The 10267-nt window shown below is 42.7% G+C and overlaps 1 protein-coding gene across 4 annotated transcripts in view; it reads left to right on the forward strand.

Moving 5' to 3' along the window:
- Nucleotides 1-10036, forward strand: part of AP2B1 (adaptor related protein complex 2 subunit beta 1) — a 129620-nt gene extending 119584 nt beyond the window's left edge. For all 4 annotated transcript variants that reach the window (XM_066363887.1, XM_066363889.1, XM_066363890.1 and 1 more), the window contains 2 exons: nucleotides 2306-2460; nucleotides 8189-10036. In XM_066363887.1, the coding sequence (XP_066219984.1) occupies nucleotides 2306-2460; nucleotides 8189-8263 (230 nt within the window). In that variant the 3' untranslated portion in view covers nucleotides 8264-10036. The remainder of the gene's footprint in view (nucleotides 1-2305; nucleotides 2461-8188) is intronic.
- The last annotated feature ends 231 nt before the right edge of the window (nucleotides 10037-10267 follow it).

The raw sequence follows: 10267 nt of genomic DNA on the forward strand, positions 1-10267 counted from the left end.
AATCATGAGGTGTCTCGGAATTGGGGCCTTGCTATATATATATTGTCTAGAACATATTTGTGCCTGTGCGGCAAGGTGGCTTTTCAGTAAAGGCTTCTACTGTGTGTGCTTTCTGCGTCCTTGGAAATGGGCAAGAGCCTTGAAAGTTAGGAATGTCTTTACAACTTAAAGCAAGCCCCCATGGGTTCAAGATAATCCTGTCAAAAGGTATTAGCCAAACTCCAGCTGGCAGTGTTGCCTAGTAACCCAGTCTAGGCTGCAGGGTCCCTTCATTGTGAAAACCAAGGTGACCACCAGAACTGCCTGACCCTCAGAAGGTAAAAAGCATATTGAGGCCTCATTCTTCAACAGTAATGCATATAACTAATAACTCTCCTAAGATAGACCTTTTGGCTCCTCAGAGAAAGCCAGTTCTTAAGTTACAACTACTCTGCTTGGTGTAATGGAAACCTTCTTTGGAATTAAAAGGAGGAAAGTTAAGTAATAAATGTAGCAGTGCAGATGTTTAATGAATGGACTTCAGTGCCTCCTCCCCTGAGTTTTTACTGGTTTGAATGTGGGAGAAAGATGTCAGGGCGAGAACTATCTCCAAAGTCTAAGTAGATGGTTTTTAATGCCTATCGTACTATGTACATACATATCAGCATCTCCAACTCCTGAGTCAGAGGCATATTCATAGGTGTTGATGACAGGTATACTGTGGGAAGCACAGTGATGAAAACTCCTGGATCCCTGTGCTCGGAGAGCTTATTGTCTAGGAGAGCAGCATGGCACCCTTTTCCTAGAGAGCACAATAGAATATGACAGGGTTTTATATGGGAAGAATTTAGTTCCTAAAGTTAGCATGAGTAATTTGAATTCTCTTCAGAAATGAACATAATAAACTATTAATAAGCAGTGCTTATCTCTATTTAATCTCTATTGAAGTTTTTTTTCTCTGATGCTGCAACATCTCATATTAGCAGTAAGAGAACAAGGAGAGAGAAATGACCTTTAGTTCTAGAATGTCATATCTCTTTGATTCTGTAGTCACAAGGAAGGCCCCAAACACCCACCAGTTCTTACTCTGCGTTGGTGACTGAAAGCCTCCACTATAATCAGCAATAGCAGTTAGGGTTACAGGGCCTTGTGGTAATCACTTTTGTACAATTTCAGTCTTTCCCAAAGTCTTTTGTTGAGACAGTTTCATTATTAATTTGAAGGCATGGTATTTCCTGCAGGCTTTAGAAGTCATTTGTCTGCCTTAAAAAAAAAAACTTGCCTGACCTGTGGTGGCGCAGTGGATAAAGCGTCGACCTGGAAATGCTGAGGTCGCCGGTTCAAAACCCTGGGCCTGCCTGGTCAAGGCACATATGGGAGTTGATGCTTCCAGCTCCTCCCCCCTTCTCTTTCTCTGTCTCTCTCTCCTCTGTCTCTCTCCTCTCTAAAAATGAATAAACAAAAAAAAAAAAAAAACAAAACAAAACAAAAAAAAAAACTTAAATGTCCAGGTTAATAAATTTGACTTGTAGGATTTCTGCAACTCTGCCATTTTCTGATCTTGGCCAGGGAGCCCAGAGTGGCTCACAGTGAAGTAGTAGCAACTCAGGAAGTAGTGTGGATTTGATCATCAGTCTGTGGCTCTGGGACCAGCGCTCCAGAAGCAAATACCAACATGGCAGTCACTGGGCCGCCCATATGCCCAATCCTGTCTTTGTCCTCTTCAGAGCATGTTTACCTGTGTTGCACCCAGTTTAAGATTACCGACTCCTGCCTGACCAGGCGGTTGCGCAGTGGATAGAGCGTCGGACTGGGATGCGAAAGGATCCAGGTTCGAGACCCCGAGGTTGCCAGCTTGAGCATGGGCTCATCTGGTTTGAGCAAAAAGCTCACCAGCTTGGACCCAAGGTCACTGGCTCGAGCGGGGGGTTACTCAGTCTGCTGAAGGCCCACGGTCATGGCACATATGAGAAAGCAATCAATGAACAACTATGGTGTTGCAACGAAAAACTGATGATTGATGCTTCTCATCTCTCTCCATTCCTGTCTGTCCCTGTCTATCCCTCTATCTGACTCTCTCTCTGTCCCTATAAAAAAATTAAAAAACAAAAACAAACAAGATTACCGACTCCTTTGATCCACCATGATCTTTTGAGGTATATCTTCACTAATGCTTAGTTGCACATTATTGTTTTCTGTCCTGGAATGTGATAGGTAGACACTTAAGAGCCTCTTCCTCACCCTTTGCTATTGTGGGAGAAGGCTTTCTGAAACGTGTTCATGTGTTTTCAACCATTTGTTTCACGTTTTGAATCTGTGCTTCTAGACACTGTTTCCAGCAAGTTGCAAAACAACAACGTTTATACTATTGCCAAGAGGAATGTGGAAGGGCAGGACATGCTGTACCAGTCTCTGAAGCTTACTAATGGCATTTGGATCTTGGCTGAGCTGCGTATCCAGCCAGGAAACCCCAATTACACGGTAAGACCTTTCTCAGAATGGGTGAGATGGGTTCAAGGAGGCAGGTAAGAGCCCTTTCATTTTTTTCTTAGTGCCCTGTAAAGACCTGGAGGAGGCGCTTCAGACTCCAGATGTCTGAAATAAGCAGTCAATAAGGAAGTCCACAGTTGCCTGTTTGGCAGATCTCCTCAGAGTCTGCCCCGTCGAACAGGCACGGTGCCTCTGGCAGCCAGGAGTGCCTCAGACACCCCCTGGGATTTACAGAATTGCTCACAAAACTTGGCAACTTTATCAGAATCAATTAATAGTTAACCGTGCATGTGGTACTGGAACAAGCTGCTAAGAGGATTGTTTACACGGCTCATTTCAGGGAGACCTTCTTCCCTGCTTTTGGTGTTCATGACTATTATCCTCTGTCAGCTTGGTTCATGACCTAAGGATAATAGTCATGAACATGTGAGCCTTTTTTTTTTAAAGCATTATTTGTCTTTAAATGCTTGTTGTGAAAGGCAAGGCAAAATGGAACATACTTTTGGCAGCCTGTAAGGAAACTTTAGTTTGGAAAACTTTCTTTCTATGCTACAATGGACTAAAATTTAAATTCTGGCAGTATTTTTGGGACAGGAGCAAATTGCCTTGTTAAGCAACAAAGATTTACCCTAGGCACTGGCATTTGTTTGCTGTTGTCAAATGTGATCTCCCAATAAGGTGTTGCTTGTCATCTGCATTTTGTAAAGTGAAAGAAAAACCACTTGTTATGGGGGAAATATCTTACTCTTTTATTATGTCTGAAGGTTTTTTTAGGCTGTTTTGAATGAGGCAACAGGAAAGTGACAGGAGAATAAGGTTCGTTATTAAGTAACTGAAGGAGCTGAATCGTCACTAGATTAAGGGAGCCTTTTAACCAATTAGCTGATAAATTTGTGATCCCATTCCTTAATTTTAACAGACAAGTCTGTTTTCATTAGCATACAGCAAGGTAATAGTACCACCCAGAACTGAAGATTCTTGGTATTTTCCCCATTAGATCCCATCCTTGAAGTAAGCTAAATGAGCGTGTGAGTGTGAGCTGCTGAGTTCGATCAACCTATATTTTTGCTCAAGCATTTCTGAGCTGGGAAACTTCAGAGTTCCCCCATAAAGTGTACACTTCTCCATCCCACCTCCCCCACTATGAATCCTTTTGTTTTGTTTTTACCCATCCTTTTATTGTAGATAGTCTTCCATCTCAGCTAGGTTAAAGAAGCATGTTACCCCTAGTTTGCAGATAGGGAAACCACAGTTAGGAACGATGAGTGACTTATTCAAGATCATATAACTTGTTGGTAGGTGGATTGTGCTTAGAATTCAGGTATCTTGACACTTCCTACTGTGTTGTTTCTTTTCATTATAAGAATAATGGGCCTGACCAGGCAGTGGCACAGTGGATAGAGCATCGGACTAAGATGTGGAGAACCCAGGTTCGAGACCCCGAAGTCACCAGCTTGAGCACAGGCTCATCTGGTTTGAGCAAAAGCTCACCAGCTTGGACCCAAGGTTGCTGGCTTAAGCAAAGGGTTACTCGGTCTGCTGTAGCCCCACGGTCAAGGCACATATGAGGAAGCAATCAATGGACAACTAAGGTGTCGCAACAAAAAACTAATGATTGATGCTTCTCATCTCTCTCCGTTCCCGTCTGTCTGTCCCTATCTATCCCTCTCTCTGACTCTCTCTCTTGTCTCTGTAAAATAAATAAATAAATAAAAATAAGAATAATGGGAATTTTGAGAAGAACCTCTTGGTATCACTGTCCTAAACATGGTTTGTTAAATTAAAGAAAAAAGTTTAGCTTCTTCATTTGAAATAATCTAACTCACAGGAAGTTTTTAAAATGGTACAATAGAGTTCCCATATCATCTCACCCAGTTTCCCCATTGATAACATCTTACATATCCATTGTACATTTTCAAAATTGATATTGATAAAATCGTATTAACAAAATTATAGACCTTAATAGATTTCACCAGTCTTTATATTACTCTATTGTTGAGGAGTGTACAATACAATGAAATCTTACCACACACATAGATTTGTATAACCCTCTGTTGTCAGAACACAGAAGTGTTCCATCATAACCAAACACTCCCTCTTGCTATCTTGTTACAGTTAGACTCTCACCCCAGCCCTAACCCCTGGCAACCATTGGCATGTCCTCCATTACTATAATTGTATTATTTCTATTTTAAGAGTGGTATATAAATTAACTTCATTTTGAGATTGGTTTTTCCACTTAGCACAATATTATGACATTCACCTAAGTTGTTACGTATATCAGTAGTTTGTTTTTTCTTAGACCAAGTAGTAATCCACGATATGGATATACAACAGTGTGTCTATTCACCGGTTGAAGGACATTTCCTGCCCAATATATTTTTAAATTTTTTATTTTGAGGAAATTGTAGATTCACATACATTTGTAAGAAAGTTCCGTGGATCCTGTCCTCATGGTGCTGTTTATCCTCACAGCTACCTCACTTCCTCCCCGATATTTGTATATAGTACATTTGTATGTTTCCTTGTTCCCTTTTCTATTTTCTATCCATCTGGTGACTAAGGTTACTGCCCACAAAACCATCTACATTTTCCATTACAGTCTGACATGGGCCTAATCCATTCCCCTAAATGGTGATCCAGACTTTAAAATCATTCAGATCCATTTCCTCCCCCCCCCCCCCCCATCGCCCTAAATACCCATTGTACTATTGATCTGCTCTCATCTGCTCTCAGCTGGATGAGAGAAGTCTGGATGAGCCAGTACAAGTTTGAAGACTCTGGTCCCTCAGTCTCCTAAGAGAGAATGCTAAGTCACTCCCGCCCACCCCAGTTCTTACTGCATTTCATAAGATAGTATGTCTATCTTGTAAGGATGAGGCCACATCTCTAAGTAGCTATGTCTTATCTGGAATGATACCTTGTTCCAGATGGAGAAATGTGTGTTCCAGACTATTAACCAGAAGTGGATGTGTCGGTCTTTGGCTTACTTAGTTGGGAGGGGTGACTCTTCTTCCCTCAGTAGTCCCAGATGGGTGGTGGTCCTGAGTGGTTGATGTTAACTTAGTTCTTTTTCATAAGTCAGAGTATATAGTGTCTTTGTTCGTTATTTTATGTTTCCTTTTTACTTCAGGGTCTGGGGGACACTTTTTCTAGCTTGTCTTAGCTGCACTAGTTAGAAAGCAAGGGATGATTTAAGTCTAAACCTGACCCTTTGTTAAAGGCTGGATAGCTTGGGGGTTGGGAGGGTGATGGAAGAGCCCAGAAAGAGAAAGTTTCTTCCTCCTCTTTCCTTCTTCCTCCTCCACAGAGCCGTTGAAACGCAGGGCACAAGCCTGGCCAGTCCATGACTCCTCCATCCCCCATTGTTCCAACTTTGGCAGTTTGGGCTTTTGTTGAGGAAGGCAGCGTTTCCTTACTAGTCCTGAACCACTAAATGAACCTCCAACTGGTAGAACTTAAGTACTGTTACAAAGATGCAGAAAGATACTGGACAGTATTTTGGGACAGAGGAACTACCCCCTCTTTAGTCTGGGAGTTAACTCCTTTAGGCTGTTCTTATTCTTTTTAGCTTCCTCTCCTCCTCCTCCTTTGAACCCACACACCATCCCCGGAGAATTCTCCATGTCGACAGTGCAGAGGCTGTGGAGAAGGTGCTACAGAGTTGCTTCTATAGGAAGCCTGGAACTCCAGGGACTATCGATAGCTGCAACTCTGACTGGAATAGGGAGCTGTTTCCTATACACATTTCTATTCTTAAATTAGTTGTTATTGTTTATATTTATCAGAATTGTCTTCCTGATTTATGTCAAGCAGTAATTTTAGAAATGCCTTAGAGCCTGACCAGGCAGTGGTGCAGTGGATAGAGCGTCGAACTGGGATGCGGAGGACCCAGGTTCGAGACCCTGAGGTTGCCAGTTTGAGCACGGGCTCATCTGGATTGAGCAAAGCTCACCAGCTTGAACCCAAGGTTGCTGGCTTGAGCAAGGGGTTACTCGGTCTGCTGAAGGTCCGCGGTCAAGGCACATATGACAAAGCAATCAATGAACAACTAAGGTGTCACAACGAAAAACTGATGATTGATGCTTCTCATCTCTCTCCATTCCTGTCTGTCCCTATCTATCCCTCTCTGACTCTCTCTCTGTCTCTGGGAAAAAAAAAAAAAATGCCTTAGAGCCCAAATGTTAAAGCTGTATATAAACATAGCCTCTTTTGATACTCTTCTGTCTGTTGCATTTTGAAATTTTCACTTTTTTTCAAGAACAAAATGTGCCAGATAAGTGAGTTTTCACTCATGCGCCTCCTCTTCATCCCAGTTAATCTGGCTGACCGCAGTTCCTAACTCTCTGCTGTTAGCAACTGCACGCAGCCAGTCACATAGATGATTATTCAGATATTTTTTGGTGAAATGTTTCAGATACCTTTTGGGAAAGACGCCTCAAGTTACAGTGCTCTTGTTCGCTCTTCTTTCAGTGGTTACCACCCCACCACCGAGATTTCCACCTTTTCCATTCACTCTGGTTCTCTCCTGAAGAAATTGTTTAAAATTGGCAGCACCCACGAGTCCACCTTTACAGGGTCGGTGCAGTCTAGGAGAAACTTCAAAATCTGCTTTTTTTTTTTTTGCCCCCTTTGCCACATGCTTTTTCAGACGTGACATTGTGGCAGAAGAAGTAGAAAGTCACTTCAGATTTTGAGGATGTGATATTCTCACCTTTTGTAGTAGGTTAACTCATCCAGAGTCCCAAAAAAACAGAATAAAGAGGCAAAAATTTCATGATGATATATCATTAAAGACAACTTTTGTTGATCTGCTCTAATTAGAGTAGGGTGACAGCAATACAAAAGGCAACTATGAAATTTTCTGGTTCTAAATGCAATTTGCATGTGTCTACTGTTGTATTATGAATATTTTGCCTAATCTAATACAGTTGAGTTCAAATCTGGATTTGAATTCTGTGCTTATTGACCAATGAAGTAAAAATTTCAGTGTTCAACATTGAACTCTTTTTAATATTTGAGTTTTAATTTGGTGATTGTTTGACTGGAAGAAGAAGTGGTGGTAGAGAAGGAGAGTGGTGTCAGAAGGAACTGATCTGCCGTTTAAAAGAGGCAGGGAATGAAAGATGAAGCTGTTGGCATGAATTGCTGTCGGGTTATTATGTAAATGTCTTTTTGTGATGATTCTTATTTTCCCTCCATGGCAGTGTGTACTCTTCTCAATGTAATACAAAAAGAACGAGTTCCTTGGGCTTGCCTAGCTTATGCTTGCATTTTACTTGATTGTACATTCCCTTTATTGGGACTGAGATAACCATCCTTGTCAGGCTGAGAAACAGGCAAACTGAAATGACCACCAGCAAGCTAAGGGTATGGCCTTCCCTTTTCATTTGGGAATAATCCCTGTGACTCTTACTAGAGCTTTGGAGCAGCTGTTGGAGCAACCTGCAATCAGAGGCTGATGTTTTTAGTATGGATTATTTCCTAACCTCATAGACCCACATAGAGTGTAGGTGGAAACACAGCATCACTTGACATCATTGATTGAATTAAAATTCTAAAGCCCACAGGGCCTACTAATAGGATCTCTTTGACTACTCAGTGATAGACGCTCCTCTCTCACTATAGCAGAAAAAGGTTTTCTTAAACTGAATACTGGACTCTTCCAAGTCAGTGCCAGTGTCCATGCTAATCTTTCTTCTCCTTTTCTTCCCAACAGCTGTCACTGAAGTGTAGAGCTCCTGAAGTCTCCCAGTACATCTATCAAGTCTACGACAGCATTTTGAAAAACTAATAGACTGGTCCGGTGCCCTCCGGCCACCCTCTGATCGGTGCAAGCCAAGAACTCTTAACTGGAAGAAACTGTATTGCCGTGTAGAACTGAACCTAAATACACTGAGGCCACCCACCAAGGTAGTGACTAGTCTAACCTGTGCTAAATTAGGGTACAACCTGTTGGATAGTTGTAGCTTCTTGTGAACGTTTGTAACCACTGCTTTAATCACTTCCCACTTCTTGTCACCTGCTGATGCTGCTGTCTGTCCTTACTTGTGGGCTTCTCCATACTGTGCCAATGGCTGGCATTTTTGAGTGTAGTTTGATATTTTGTAATTGAGAGCTCATTTCAAAAGCAGAAAAAGACAAAGAAAATATTAAAGCAAGGAAAAGTGTCACTGAAACATAAACTGCACTTTATTGTTTTATATTTTTGTACATAATAGAAATTGAGGGAACAAGTGTAATCATTGCTGGGAAGTGTTTAAACAACTGACCGTCATGAATCGCACAGTCCTGGAGGGAGAGAGACAGTTACTTGCCCACCCTGTTAGGGGTTTTCTTATCTGTGGCAACCTTATCTCCCTCGTCATTGGGATTTTCATTTGTTTTTCTACTCCCAATTCCTTTTCCTTGTGATTCCTCTACCCTGTATCACCGTCTGCTTGCCCGCACTTGGGCATGATGGTCTTCCTTGAATGCCTTTCTGGGTGCAGGAATGGGGCCAGTCGGTACCGAGGCTGCGAGAAATCAGACTTACTACATTCCTTTCCCCTGACCTGACCCATTTATAACACTATTAAGGAATTTGAGTAGAGATGGGAAACAGGAACCAACATGCCTTTCCCCCACCCCCTGCCCTGTATTTGGTTTAATTCTCAGATCTAAAAATCATATTTTTAGCATCGAAACAGACTTTAGGCAATAATTTATCCATCCCCGTTTTTCTGAAATGGTAAAAGGCAGAGGGTATTATTGCCTGAGGCCTGCTGGCTAAGTAGCAGAGCTGGGGGACAGGGCTCCGAAGTCCCATCAGTGTCATTCTCGCTACAGTAGTCTCATTTTTTCCCTCAGTGCCTGCTGCTTTATGGTCTTCTCATGCTCCATACTGATTTTGTCACTTCATTCATTGGCATCAGGGGGGTAGCACAGTATCTTCTCCGTCACATGAAGGTAAATCCAGATGTCAGAATGAAGGAATAGCTAATGTTTCCCATGTGGTCCTGGAGACCCATGTGTGTGGTTCTTGAGGCCACCAGGATGGGCCCGGAGAGGAAGTGAGCTTAACGATGTGACAGATTCCCTTTATCCCTTGAGCTCTCTGATCAGCTCTTGACTCATGTTATTTAGGCTACAAGGCAACTGAGCTTTCAGAGGGTCAAGCAGTTCTTGTCATCTCTCAAGAGAGAGATGTGAAATCCCCTCACTAAACAAATTGGGTTTGATTTGTCGATGAATGCTTCATGCCCAAAATACCAACCTGTTTAGCTATGTTCACACTGATTCAGCTGTGGGCACTTGCACTGCCTGGCACCCAGGATTCAGGGTCCACAAACAAGACTGCTTCTCAGCTGCCCCTACTCAAGTCGGAGACACTTTGGGGTCCAAAGGCCTCATGTTGGGGTCAGAGCTACAAGTGAGTCCCAGAGGAAGAAACGTAGAAAACAAGAGCAGGAACTGGCACTCTGTCCTGTGTTGTCTGAAATGACTCTGGTTTATGCCATTTGCAAAGATTGGGGGAGTAGTTCCCCCAAAGCAGTTTCTTAAGCCTTGGGAATCTCCACGAGAAGAATTGCGAGGTGGAAAAAGCTGTGCCCTGCGCTCACCACCCTTCAGGCGGGGAGGGTAGGAAGTGGCACAGGATTAGGTGTGGGAGGTGGGTAGGTTGCTGGGATGTGGGTGGAAGAGCAGGCTGATCAAGTTCCCTGGTTGGGAAATCATTCATTGAGTCAGTTGGGTACAAGCAGTGAAGGTTCACACTGCAAATACAGTGTTCTCATCTCAAAGCCAACTATAGTTCCAA

Source organism: Saccopteryx leptura, chromosome 2 (genome assembly GCF_036850995.1).
Source record: "Saccopteryx leptura isolate mSacLep1 chromosome 2, mSacLep1_pri_phased_curated, whole genome shotgun sequence".
NCBI lineage: Eukaryota > Metazoa > Chordata > Mammalia > Chiroptera > Emballonuridae > Saccopteryx > Saccopteryx leptura.